General features: G+C 42.9%; 1 protein-coding gene across 1 annotated transcript in view; it reads left to right on the plus strand.

Annotated features, from left to right (window-relative positions):
- STARD13 (StAR-related lipid transfer (START) domain containing 13) overlaps nucleotides 1-14,443 on the plus strand; it is a 35,630-nt gene that overhangs the window by 2,990 nt on the left and 18,197 nt on the right. The window contains exons 3-5 of the mRNA XM_009878822.1: nucleotides 6,013-6,076; nucleotides 10,905-12,277; nucleotides 13,697-13,870. Coding sequence (XP_009877124.1) covers nucleotides 6,044-6,076; nucleotides 10,905-12,277; nucleotides 13,697-13,870 — 1,580 coding nt within the window. The 5' untranslated portion in view covers nucleotides 6,013-6,043. The remainder of the gene's footprint in view (nucleotides 1-6,012; nucleotides 6,077-10,904; nucleotides 12,278-13,696; nucleotides 13,871-14,443) is intronic.

Raw genomic sequence — 14,443 nt, forward strand, 5'->3', positions numbered from 1 at the left:
CAAGGATCTACTGGAAATAGTGTAGCACAGGGCCACTGAGGTGGTGAGGGGACTGGACCCTCTACCATATGAGGACAGGCTAGGAGAACTGGCTCTGTTAAGCTTGGAGAAGAGGAGACTGAAGGAGGATCTCATCAATGCTTATCAATGTGGGTATCGGAAAGATGGAGCCAGACTCCTATGGAATCTTCATCTCTGTGGACTTTCAAAAGTCTGCCTAGACATATTCCTGTGTGATCTACTCTGGGTGATCCTACTCCGGCAGGGGGATTGTATTAGATGATCCTCAGAGGTCTCTTCCAACCCCTACTGTTCTGTGATTCAGCAAATACTTTCTCTGGCAGCAGACACGATTTTCATGCTGCTATGATTCCCTTGGTACTCTCCTTTTGGCACCAGTAGCAGAAGTGGGGCCAGTACCCCACAGTACTACAGCTGCTAAAACTAATCACTGGTTTACCCCTCCCAGAGGGCTTGTGTTTGCTGTTTATCTAGCTTTTCATACTCTGCCTGTGATGAATATACCGTATTCCGTTGCTCAAGTGCTGTCCCCCAGGACTCAGGCAGCAGCAATTCTGTGATAGATTTGCAAAACCACATTGCAGAAGCATTGTTCCCCTCTTCTTTCTCCTGTGCTCAGCTCAAGCTGAGTTCTGCTCCTCTTTTCAGCAAGGACAAAGGACCATCTGGCCCCTAACCAAGCAGGCTTTATTACATGTTGCGGAAACTTTCACAACACCAACACCAAAATAATTGGACAAAACTCTATTTCCCCTTCTGCAACTGTGGCTAAAGTCGTCACAGACTGTATGCTGTTCCACTGCACGTCGTAGTGTATGTTTCAGGGATTAATGAGTCGGTGATGGAGGATTGCAGAGAGGGTTTCTGAGAATCAGAGAAAGTAGGGCTGGAAGAGAGTTCATGTAGCCCATTTCTCCATCCAGAGAAATAACTTCCTTCCTGGAGGATCCACGTAATTCCTGGACATAGCTGTCAGAATACTTTCCCAATACTCCCTTGCCGCAAGTGAGACCTATTGCTTCTCATTTTGTCTGTTGCAGATATGGGGAGCAGAATATTCTCTCTCTGTAGTAGCCTTTGTATCTGAAGAGCAATCAGTAAGAAGAGACTTGGATCCTGCAGTGCTTGCTCTCAAAGGTGCTGGGGAGCAGGATAACTGCAGACTGCTGCTCACCACACTTTGGTGGGAGGGATTGCTATGCCCATGCCTAGGGAAGCCTTGTTTCTACACAGAGGTGGAATAACAGCTCATGTACTAGTTAGGTAGAAATACAAGTAGTATGTACAGGTTATGTTTTCAGATTGCAGACGTTTAATTTGCTGTAACTCAGCAGCTCCAAACCTTTAGCTGAGAGTGACCTGTAAAAAAAAGCGATTGTGCTGAATGTCAAGATTCATTGTAAGAGTAACCAGTACCAGCTTTGTACATTGTATTAGCTATCAAGCCAGCATCTTCCAAATTTTCCAGTGTGCTGAAAAACTTCACAGCCCAGATGACCACTGTGGCCAGTTTTCTGTTCTTACCTTGCTCTACGTTGGTGTTACTACAAGGTGCATGCTGTTATATCATATGACAGCCACAGGCTATGATGCACTTTCATGAAACAGAATGCAAAAAAAAAGTTTGGTTATTATTTCTGTATGCACGGATTCCCAGGTCAGGAGCCAGACTTCCATTCTTGAAAGACCCAAATTTGCCCAGAAAGCTGTGCATGACCACTGACTAATAGTGCATTCAGCCCGTAGTACTAAACAAAAGGATTTCTCTTTTTTTTTTGAGAGTAAGTTTAAAGCTGGAGTGCTAGAGTGAATAATAAGTTTGACCAGAGTTGTAGCTCTGAACAGTTCTGGGTCTAGCATAAACACTGAATTTTTCTACTCTCGAGGGTTGAAACTAGACTCTCGATGTCATTTTATAATCAGTTTTCTTACAGCATTGCAGTATACAAGACGACATGAGGCACAAGTGCAAAAGGAACTTTTCTTTTTCTAAGGCAGCTGGCAGTATTTTAGTCAGAAAGCTTAAGATTCACTATTGTAAAAGATTTCAGTGACCTTTCTGAGATATTCTAACACTCCTGCTGTTTACAATATCATTTGAAAATCTGGCAAAGACCAAATCTGAGGCCTTTGGGTTAGAGGCGTATCTATCAAGAGATTCCACTCAGATTTTCTTGAGTAACGAACAATAGAAAATTGCCATGCAATCTGCAGGCAAACGCTGTCAGCCTGCCAAAATTGTAATTGGGCATGAAAATTTTATAGCTGATCTCTGTGTCTGTTCCAAAATAGCAGCAACCAACTCTGCTCTGGGAACTTTTGTGGCTGATATGATAAGAGGATGAGAAGGAAAAGCCAAGCCATGTTTTCCTTTTTGTATTCATGTAAATACAGTGACTAGGAATATAAAGAACAAATATGTAACAGTCTGATACATAGGCCCCTAAACCAAGCTCTTAAAATTTGAACTGTCCCAAGCAGCCAGCAGCTTTTTTTCCATAATTGTTGTATCTTAGATAGCATGCACATAACCCAAAGGTTGCTGTGTATGGGATGTCTTACCGTTAGAGTTTTGAAGTGATAATCAGTAGCGTCTGCTGGCTTACATTGCTGTACGTGCTGTTAGGAGATAAGCCTGGCTCTCCACATGCAGGACGGAAAGTCCTGCTCTGAGGTCAGGAGAATGGCTCCCATTGACCTCAAGAAGAGTTGGCTCACCTCACGTGAGCATCTAGCCCATAACGTAACTCACTCGGTTGCAGCCATGGTAAAAAGTGATAGGAGTGGAAAACAGTATATTCTCTTCACACACAGAGCTGGTGGAGCAGGGACATGTGAGTGCGAGCTTTGCACACCAGCCCTGGTGTGAGCGGACCCTTTTTTAAGGATCCGACCTCAGCAGAGCCCAGCACGAGGAGCTGGGTGTCCTTTTCCCGAATTCCGCAGCACCAGAAGCCAGCTACGGGCATGTGTATGTAGCGTCTAAACTTGGCTAGGAATAATAATGAAACAAATAGGACAGGGAACTGCTTGAGAGAGTCCAGCGCAGAGCCACACAGATGATGAAGGAAGTGGAACATCTCCTTTATGAGGAAAGGCTGAAGGAGCTGGGTCTCTTTAGCTTGGAGAAGAGGAGGCTGAGGGGTGACCTCATTAATGGTTATAAATATGTCAAAGGGGAGTGTCAGGAGGATGGAGCCAGGCTCTTTTCAGGGATGTCCAATGACAGGACAAGGGGCAATGGGTACAAGCTGGAACATAGGAGGTTGCACAAAAATATTAGAAAAAACTTTTTTACTGTGATGGTGACAGAGCACTGGCACAGGCTGCCCAGGGAGGTTGTGGAGTCTTCTTCCCTGGAGACTTTCAAAACCCATATGGACGCGTTCCTGTGTGACCTACTGTGGGTGATCCTGCTCTGGCAGGGGGGTTGGACTAGATGATGTTGCGAGGTCCCTTCCAACCCCTGACATTCTGTGATTCTGTGAAAGGGTGCTGTGTGTCCCTCAAAGAAAAATTTACGGAACTAGGTAATGTGTTTGCCTGGTCATGATCCATACGAGTATGTGTGTAGGTAGGAGACGCTGTGCTGTCCATGCTAGCTCCTCCATGGTGCTTCCTCCTGCATGACTAGCCAGTGCCCCTGGATGCATTCCCTACCGGATACTTGGAAGCAGCCGCAGAGCCAGTCCAGGACAAGGCACGGAGCTCCAAGACCAAGGCAATGCCCAGAGCTCCAAGTCAACGTGGGACTGAGCCGCTGGCACACAGAAAAGTTGTTTTGTTTTTGATGGACCAAGTTCTTCATAGCAGAGCCAGGTTAGAAAGAAGCCAGGACAGTGATGTGGCTTTCCCAGCCTCCACTTTCAGTAATGATACTCACTTTTAGAGAGATGACTTCTCAGTCCCTACTGAGACAGTCTTGCTCTTGGGTGCCATTAGAGGGAAAGCAATGGCTTTGGACAGTTTACTGGTTTGATCATGTGCTTTCTGCACCTTTCTGTGCTGCAAAAGCAGCCTTTCATAATAGAAATGCCACAACACTTTGTGCTGTTGGCTTCCACTTTCAGTAATGATACTCACTTTTAGAGAGATGACTTCTCAGTCCCTACTGAGACAGTCTTGCTCTTGGGTGCCATTAGAGGGAAAGCAATGGCTTTGGACAGTTTACTGGTTTGATCATGTGCTTTCTGCACCTTTCTGTGCTGCAAAAGCAGCCTTTCATAATAGAAATGCCACAACACTTTGTGCTGTTGGCTGGTGCCTGGGTGCAAACAAGGTGAAGGGTATGTCAAGGGCTGTTGCTTCCTCCTGCAGAGATGCAGGAGCTCTGATCTGATCCTCCCTTTCTCCTCTCAGAGGAAGATGTCTCCGAGGACAGAAAGTTGGGCTGGAGTCCTTTGAAATGTTTTTGTGCCTCTGTATATTTGGAATTGATATGAACGTGCAGACTTGAATGCTTTGCGCTCAGAAGAAGTGCTGAACATTATTCAGCCCTAGGACCCCAAGAAAATGTGACTTCGGGTTGAGAAATTCCATGTTTGGGCAAAAGATGAGCTTTACAATAATAGATGTAATCTCAGTGGAGACTTTGTGGTCAGAAGGCTGAAGATACTGCTACAGAGCCACAAAGCCAGAAATTTATTTCAAGAACATTACTATCATGCATGTGGGGCATGCTTGAGCATGCATTTTACTCCCATCGATACGATAAGCACAGGGCTTTTGTGATATGGTGTAGCAAGTTAATTGGCTTGAGCTGGGGAGGGGTATTTTATCTACAAATGAGCACGCAATATTTTGTGAGGGATTTTTTTTAAGGAAGAACCACATTTGATGGGCTGGTTCTTCATTAGTGGTGGCAATTTGAAAGTATTTCTAATATTAGAAGTTCTGGGAAGGAATATGTTTTTATGCTATGTGAGAGATAATTTTTTTCATGTGTCCTTGTAATTTATCTCATGTATTTCAAATGCTATCAGTTCTGGAGACTTGCTGCCTCTTCCTGAGGCCCAGAAGCAACAGGGGCAGGTCTTGCTGCAGAGACACAGGAGGTGCAGGCAGCCTACAGAAGAGTGCTGTTGACACACGGCTCTCACTCTGCCTCTTTATTTTGAAATTCAGCCCTAAACCTGGAGAATGTTCAGTTAAACATATTTGACTCTGAGCTTCTCCTTTTAGAAAATGGATGGTGTCATGAATCAGGACCTTTAAGTATAAATAAAACCAAATCAATTATGATTAGTTTGGTAGGTTTTCTTTTGGAAGAGTGTGGTTTCTTGTCCTCTAAATATCTCTGCACAGGGGCACACACACATTCACTTTCCATCAGATTTTCGTTTCAACCCACTATCGTCATGGAATGGCCTTGGATTTAAGGAGAAGAACCCTTATAGAGTCCCTGATATCATTTTTATGAACATGGTCCAAAATAACTAAAAATATTTATTTAAAGGTGTTAGATTTGTTATATGTTGATTGTGCTAACCTGTCTATAACATTCAGGGGTATTGGAAAGAACTGTTGGCTGTGGTGAAACATTTAACTAACTACAAAAAGTTTCTCTTTAAGTCAACTTTTTAAAGGAGATGCTAATGCCTAAAATGAGGAACTGCGTCTTTTTCTTTTGTCTTTCACCAGTGCATTGAAATCCCCATTTTACACCAATTATGTTGTGGTCCTGCAGAAGGCAACTTACCTTCTTCTCTAGCCATCAGAGGTGTTTGTTTTTACCCATTTCCTTTGCTATGTACTTAAGTGTCTATGAATTAAAAAGCAATTTATGCAACCTGGCTATCGAGTAATATGAAGCTAGGATTCCCTTTTAATGCAGTGATCTTATAGCCTGGAATAATATGACAGGTATAATTTCTGAAGCCTGTTGTACGCAACTGGCACTCTACAGACTGATAAGAGAAAAGCTTATGAACGTAGGAAGTCATGACCTTTAATCAGAGGCTGATAATCTTTTGAATTTGCTTTGCCCTGTAGACGACTGAACACACTGAACAAGTGCGCCTCAATGAAACTCGATGTGAACTTCCAAAGAAAAAAGGTAAGGAAACTTCATGAAACGTGTTGGCTTTACCCTGGCTGTTATGATGAGACTTCCCCAATTTAGCCTTTAAGTCAGTAATGCTATTAAAAGTAAGTTAAGTTTATTTGACTTTGAACATGTTTGCCTACATTAATTGGATGCATGATAATGTGAATTGCTGAATCTTGAAATTACAAATAAAATAGAAAAAAAAGTGACTAATGCAGCAGGAACAATACTAAAATACTGCATGCATTAAAAGGACACACACAGTACTTAAAACTTTATGTAAGTGCAATTCAAGTTAGCGGGTGAAAAGACAGTGTGGTTTCTCTAGGCTGACTTGTTTGCCAATGCCATGTCAGTACACAATGGAAAATCCTGCTCGGAAAAAATGGAAGCTGCTCAGACAAAAACAATAGCGTTTCTTTATTTCTTGTACTGACTTATTCTCAGTTAAGAATATGAAAATAAACTCTCTCATCCTTACAAGCTCCTGTGTAACATGGGAATTATCTGAGCTTAAAGGGGTTTGGTGCAGACTGCAGAAACCGCTTATTGATTTTGAGAGTTTTGTAACATATCCAGTGTTAACTGTTGAAAGTTTGGTTTTCTGCTACCTTCATTAGTGTACAGTGGTAGTTATTATCTCTGAGAAATCTTGGGGTCTGATTTTCCTTCCTTGGAGTGTTTGTCTAATGCTTTTAAAAAACTACTTCTGAGAGCTGCATTTTTGGTGTCTTTGCAGATTCAGTTTGAGGGAGCTTGAACATGGTTTTAACATCCGGATATTCTTCCTTTGGCACATGTAGTTTTGTTTCTCTGTGTATGTAGCCTCTTTAGCTTGCATTTTGTCCAGTCACTGGAGCTACAGGGACATATTCACTGCTTCAGACCTGATGGGTTTTTCTTGTCTTTGATAAGTGCCAACACTTTCCATACCAAACACCAACATCACACCTGAGAGAGGGAACACTAAAATCCCCTGACTACACAATAACTTCGCAGTTGCAGGCGGGCAGAAGCTATTTGGGTCCACACTTGCATGAGACCAGGTAGAAGAATCACATAGAAAATTGTAGAGAGAGCAGGGATGAAGGAGATTTGCTACACAGCAACTGAAAGTAGAAGAGAATGTGGGGGAGAGAGAAAGTGGGAGGAGAGACAGCTGCCAGGAGGATATGTAAATGCAAGTGTACAAGCTGGAAATTGGGGCTGGAATTGAACACCGAACCAAGTAAACGGTTTTGCTGTAGATACTGCCTTTCCTCACAGTCTCTATGGTGATCTGAACAATGAAATGCAAAATCAGCTTCCTTTGGAGGTTCAGCATAACAGGTTGGCACAGGACTAGCGCAGCTGCTTGGGTGATTCATCAAAATACGGTCAAGTGAGCTGCCAGGCAAGGTGACTGTGAAAGCCAGCACAGCATAAGCTTTCCTCACCACCCACTCTCCCACTCGAATCATCCATGCTGTGGGCTGCTCTCTTTCCACTGGCTTCACTGAGATGCGTACAGAAATCCTCGTGTATGTGTTGCAAATATGTCCATAAGTGATTTGGACAGACAGAGATTAGCCTTTGGATTAACTGCCTTCTGCAGCTGTTGATTTATGAGAATTCCTGCCCCCAGCTGGGAAAATGTGGCAGAATTCCACCACAAATAAACCCGCTTTTTGCTTTTTGTTAGCATCCCTCTGTATCTCAGGAAAGTACACCCTCAGTCAAAAAGCCGTCAACTGTGACAAATCTTTGAATCAAAACCTCTTTCTCTTTGGCAAATGTTATCAGTCACTCCTCAAGAAACTTGTCCCTTCTCGTCTTCCCCAACGTAATGGTATTAAATGGACTTTTGAATATACTCCAAAGCCGTGCACTTGGTTTCACCCTAGGTCAGTAGAAGTACACAGTCACTGCTCCAAGATGTCTGCTCCGCCTCTGTGAGATGAATCGGTGCTTTCAGACCTCCTCTTGATCCACTGTCCCCATAGCTGGTGACATGTTGGTTGGCAAAGTGCTCTCTGCATTTTTTTTTAGGGCAGTCGCATTTGTCAAGGCACTCTGATATCTAACAAGAACAGTGGGTCATTCAGGATGTTTGTGGCTTCCAGAATTTCAACTGATTCCATCAAAAGAAAAGCACATTATGTCACAGGACTCACTGTGCAGCCGAATTTGGAGTGAGTCACCGTGGCAGCATTTCAGTATCCATATATTTTACATTTCACTTGTCTGATTTTGCTTCTGATGAAGCACAAATATATTTCATTATAAATAACAAACCACAAAAAAAACCCCGAAAACTTAAACCTTTTGTTAATTGAGCTACAAATTTCAACACCAAAGCCACTCTGTAATTTCTGGGTGGGTTTGGGGCAGAATCTAATCCTACCTTTGTTATGGTTAGAGGCAAAACTTGTCTACTGCCAATATCCATTTCCGTTCATCTCTACTTTCTCAAAAAAAAAAAATCTCAAAACTTATTTTCCTCTAAAAATGATTTAAAGTATATTCACCACTGAATTTATGTTTATTTCTGTCTCTTACTCTGTGCTCTCCTCTTGATGTTTTTCACAATGTCTCTACTACTTTGGCTAGTTTAATCGATTCCAACTTGTAGAAAATACAGGCTAAATCCTGTCAGTTCATACAGTAATGTCAGCACAGTTACAGGGATTTGTGTCGGCAAGGAATGTTCCTTAAGGTCACTTTGGCATATTGGGATGTACAACAAATAAAAAAAATATATATTTTTACCCTATTGGCCCATGCCGTCAATGCTTCAGCAGTAGTATGCTTTGTAGATATAATTACCACTACTAAATATTTAAAAGTACATACCCTTGTGGCTTTTAAAATATCCACTTTGTGGCACTTCTAAGACCACAATAGATGGATTTCTAAGTGCCTGCGTCTGTGTAGTCCTTTGCTCTGTATATGCCTACGGCAAACTGGAGCTAAAGTGAAGGTAGAGCTGCCATTTCTTCCTTGCAGACAAAATGACCAAAGTCATATTAGCCTTTTCTAGCTCTGTTCCTGACACATCACTAGCTGCTTTTTTTTTTCCTAGCTAGGTGGAGAAGTAAGATCTCCATTCGTTCCTGTGAACTAACATCAGCTGCCAGAACACTGCACACCTCAACACTAACGGATAAAAGAGGAATGACTAAACTCAAAATTTCGTAGCTATATTTTATTTTATGGTTTGGACATGATCTAAAACATCTGGCTGACTTGAATTGATAAACTGGCAAAACTTACAGCATTAGTGAGACTTGGCATGCTACTGATCCCAATCTCCATCTTTTGAGGTTTTGCATTATTTAAGGTTTGGGGAATTCTTGTAAAATTTGGTTTACGTTTTTTAATTAGACAGGCCAACGGAGATCTAGTCAGAGATGGGAGATAACATTACCATCAAAAGTTCATAGAAAAATACTTCTAATAATAGGCTTTTAAAATGAGAATTTTTCCAGTCCCAAAATAGTCTTTCTGGTTTAACACCTCATTTTAGTCTGACAGCTTGTCATATTTTACTGCCTTCATGCTGCCTCCAAGAATGTGAAGAGCTGTTTGGATGTCATGTAGGTGAAGTTAGTTTGTTCTGCGTTAAAACAAATGTACAAGAATAATGCAGTATAAACCCAGTTCAAAGTCAGGGGAAGGACATTCATTAGCAGCTGTGGGCTTCGCATCCTTAGAGGACAGCGAGTTCGACACTGACTGTGTGCCTCATGCTGAAGATGTATCTTTTCTGTTTGAGCAAACAGATGAGAAAAATGTCGTAGGGAGAGCTTTTTCATCCAAATTTTTTTTCCAGGCACGTGTTGTCGGCATTGCAGAGTAGCTCCTGGAGCTGCCTAAATATTAGCATGGCTCCGCCTGCCCCAGTCTGAGGGATGATCCTGGGGAGGGCTGTGAGGTTGCTGCTGCTTCAGGAGAGGTCAGGGGAAGCCAGAGACAGTGCGGCAGGCTGGAGGTGTTCAGTTTTGAAGTGCCTCTGATGGCAAAGGCAATGGAGATAGTGGTTGCCACTGTAGGAAGACTCACCTCAACTGTAGATGTTGCCCCATCCAGGACTGACTCTGGCTGCTTATCCTCCCCACACCTCCACGGCTGCCTTCCTTTGCCTGCACTCAGACCCACCCTAAGTGATACCTCCACATATTAATTTTCCTAATTGTTATTTTAAACCTCATGACCGTTTATCTGTATTTCATTCCTAAAATGTAAATCTTGTTAGATTTACCTGGTCTGTGAAGTTTATAGACGTTTACTTTATTCTCACTGCAAAACTAGGTGCAGCACCAGATATTTGCTGTCTTGGTTTCTTAAATGGTTCACATTGCTGTAGTATCCAGCTACTTCACAGTCTTTACTATGTATATCTTCACACCATCCCTGCAAGTCAGGATCCCTTTACTTGGACCTTTTAAATCCCCCCTTTTTTTTTTTATCTAAACAGTCACTGTGGGCATCAGTCATACACAGTTCAGTGCACAGGCAATCTGCTCCACAGAAGCCAAGAGGCACTGGTGGGACTTATGAATCCCGTAACACAGAGCAGGCTTTTATTCCTTACTTGTTAGGATACTTGCTGCAGTCTATACAACTAATGAAAGAGACTTATGAAATAATTTGGTTTATAAGTGGGCCTGGTAGAGTTACATAACGGTTGATGTTTTCCAACCAAAACAATTCCGTGATTATATGATGACCCATCTTTCATAAACTAGGTTCAGGGAGACACTACCACCTTTTGCTCACATGTAGCAGCCCAGTCACATTAATTCAAATAGTGAGTAAAAGCACCTACTTTTAACATGTGCCACTTGCTGTTTTCCAGAGTGAAGATTCAGATGAAGAAGACCTCTGTGCTATCAGTAATAAATGGACTTTCCAAAGAACCAGCAGACGATGGTCTCGGGTGGACGACATTGATGCTTTGCTTCACCGATCAGACAGACATGGATCTTCTGGGGACATCAAAATGAAAAATACAACAAGCAGTGAGAGTGTTCTTACAGATCTGAGTGAACCTGAGGTCTCATCTATTCACAGCGAGAGCAGCGGGGGAAGTGACAACAGGAGTCAGTCAGGCAGCCACAGTGCTGCCAGGGAGACCTGCGACTGCTCTGGCCAGCACGATGTAGAAAACACACTGCTGCAAGACTCCACTGCAATAAACACTGCCCTGTCCCCCAAGGACAACCTGAAGAATGAGAAACCGACACGAACCAGAGCAAAAACCTTTCTAAAACGCATGGAGACACTAAAAGTAAAAAGTGTACATGGAAAACTAAAAGGCTCAGGAAGAACAGGTCCTTTGGAGATAAGTGGACCTATTCTCCAGTATGAGCCAAAGTCCCTGAAAGACATGCACTGCGTGCAGATAGTCAACGGCGATCTCCAAAGCTTAGGACAAGAACCAGCCAAAAGAGGACTTTCCTTTTCTGCCAAATCCAGCAGTGACAGCAGTCAGTCTGAAAACAGCAGCAGTGGGGTGAGCACACCGTGTCTGAAAGAACGCAAATGCCATGAAGCGAACAAGAGAGGTGGGATGTACCTGGAGGACCTAGATGTTCTTGCGGGAACAGCCTTACGGCAAGTGGTGGACCAAAACCACAAAAATGAATTTCATTCCCAAGAGAATTTGGTTGTGCATATTCCCAAGGATCACAAACCGGGGACCTTCCCAAAGGCACTTTCTATTGAAAGCCTCTCACCTACGGACAGCAGTAACAGCGTAAACTGGAGGACAGGCAGCATCTCTTTGGGAAAGCAGAACTGCTCTACTCCAAAAGAGTCTGGATTGATGGCTTGTTGTCCTAAAGAGAGCAGAATTAGTATTTATGACAATGTGCCAGGTTCCCACTTGTATGCTAGTACTGGGGACCTCCTGGACTTAGAGAAAGAAGTCCTTTTTCCTCATTTAGATGACATTTTGCAACATGTCAATGGACTCCAGGAGGTGGTAGATGGCTGGTCAAAGAATGTGTTGCCAGGTCTGCCAGTTGATGATGTGTCAGTCAGGGAACCTCCATCATTGCCTTTCCAGTCACCCACACAGATCACTCTTGATTTTGAAGGAAACTCTGATGGCCGGACCACACCGAGTGACATGGACAGAGATGGAACATCCCTGAATGAATCCGAAGCCACTGGTGTTAGGGACAGGAGAGACTCTGGGGTGGGAGCATCACTCACAAGGCCAAGCAGGTAGGTAGCAAAATTTTGTACACAAATCCATAGACTGTGAAATACGATATGATGCAGCAGAGACTCTCAGCCTGGAGGTCAGAAGGTGCAGGGTGCCTTTACAGTTGTGCTCATCCTGTGTGAGGATGGAGACTTCCCAGGGAAGGTGGGACTTTGTGAGTAGGGTTATGCTGCTGTGGAAATTCTTATGTGGGATCAATGGAGAATTGGTTTAATAGGACAAACTAAGGCTTTTTTTTTTTTTTTAATGATTACATATACCCTGTATATGTTGTGGGATATATTCTCAATTTGTCTTCTAAGTTATGCACCCCGGTATTTATGCCTCAGTAGCCTTGTGCAGTTTTTGTATGCACTGGTCTGCTTTAAAAATATGTCCCTTTGTGATCGAAGAAAACTTCCCTACCCTGCCTTGGTCTCTTATGTGATGGGATGAAATGATGGTAAACAATTAACTTCTTAATAAAAGTGAAAAGCAGGAATTTCTTAATAGTTTGGGCACCTGTTTTAAGACAGAGGAATGAGTTCCCGTTGAGCCAGGGGAGCATGGGCCTTGATAAAGGCCGTTGTGGATCCATACTGCTGTGTGTAGAGCAGCTTTGTACGTGCAAAAACAGTGAGAAGGTATCTGGTATTTTCTGATCTGCTGTCAGTCTTGTCACACCCCCACAGAGGATTCTGCCGTGCCATGGTTTATTGCTGCCTGTGTTTGCTCACCACCATCACAAGCAAGTGAATTCGAGGAAACTATTGAGTAAATGAACACTGCCAAAGTTTTTAGGATTTGAGCCAGAACTCATGTTTAGCAAAACAAGAAACTGGATTTTTTTTTTTTCCCAATGTATCCAGTATATAGAAAAAGTGCATTGGAGTAAAGAGGAGATGTCAGTGCCTCAGTAGCTTGGTGGATATGACCCTTGCCAAGGAGACACAGGATTCAATCCCTTCTGCAAACAAACGTTCTTCAGTATTTAATAACAGAGATATTTGGAGAACCTCATCTCCAAATACCTTGGTGGTCAGGCCAGTCCCTGAGGAGGTTAGGGACCAGGCATCAAATCCTGGTTGTGAGTCAGGGAGAGAAAATTTTAATCTGGATCTCCCACATCCTGTTGGAAATGTGTGGGCTAAAGGCCATAGCAGACACCAGTGCTTCCCTGAATACATGAATGGGACCAACACCCATTTGTGAATCTAGCATTAAAAAATCCAGGCTTGGGCATTTCCAAAATTAAAGAGATTGAGCCAATTGGTTTTTTTTGCCTCTGAGCTACACTATCTTTCAGTTGACACACCACAAGCCACACGTGTGTATATATGTATGTTTTGTATGTTGCCCAGCCCTGTCTCACAGTAAACCGCCGCCTTTTGCCCAGTTAAAGCAGTTTTCTGATTTTTCTATTGTTTCTTTTGCTAAAGGAGATTGCGGTGGCATAGTTTCCAGATCTCTCATCGCCTGAGCCACTCCATCGCATCACTTCACATCAGCAATCAGTCAGCAGCCCAACTGAATCTGCTGCAAAAATTCTCTCTGCTTCGTCTTACTGCCATCATGGAAAAGTATTCCATGTCAAACAAACATGGCTGGACCTGGTGAGTTCCATCAATAACTGGAAAAGAGATATTTTTAGAAGAATATAGCTTCTCCTAACTCTGTTATTCTGGTAGTGAATTCAGTAAATGCAATTAGGAGAAGCAATTGACTTCAACTGTAGAATCTGAAACTGCTCCCTTTAATCTGTTGCTGCCTAGTGACTCAGTGGCAAAGTCAGAAATAGATCCTGGAGATCTGACTTGATTCTTGTTCTCTAACAGACAGACAACCGTAGCCTCTCTAACAACACTCCAGTTCCAGAAAAATAAACAGGAGTAAGAGAGAGTAATTAAAAGTAGGAAACATTTGTTTTGCAATTTGAAAAGAAACAGCTGCTGATGATACTTCATGTATTCGATATTGGTTTGTTTGTGCTTTAAAAGAAGGGTTAGAACAGTAACAGAGCTTTGCTCTACAGATCAAAAGACGCAAGCTTTAGCCTAATGCTGGACCTGTGTTAGAGAGAGCTTGCAGCTGTAACAGCTGTAACAGCTACCTGGTCACTCAGAGTGTGCTGTGAAGGGCAGCAGTGTGGATCCTTCTGTAGCAACTGGCTACAGAAACCTGCATGT

Source organism: Apaloderma vittatum, unplaced genomic scaffold (assembly GCF_000703405.1).
Source record: "Apaloderma vittatum isolate BGI_N311 unplaced genomic scaffold, ASM70340v1 scaffold3151, whole genome shotgun sequence".
Classification (NCBI taxonomy): Eukaryota; Metazoa; Chordata; class Aves; order Trogoniformes; family Trogonidae; genus Apaloderma; species Apaloderma vittatum.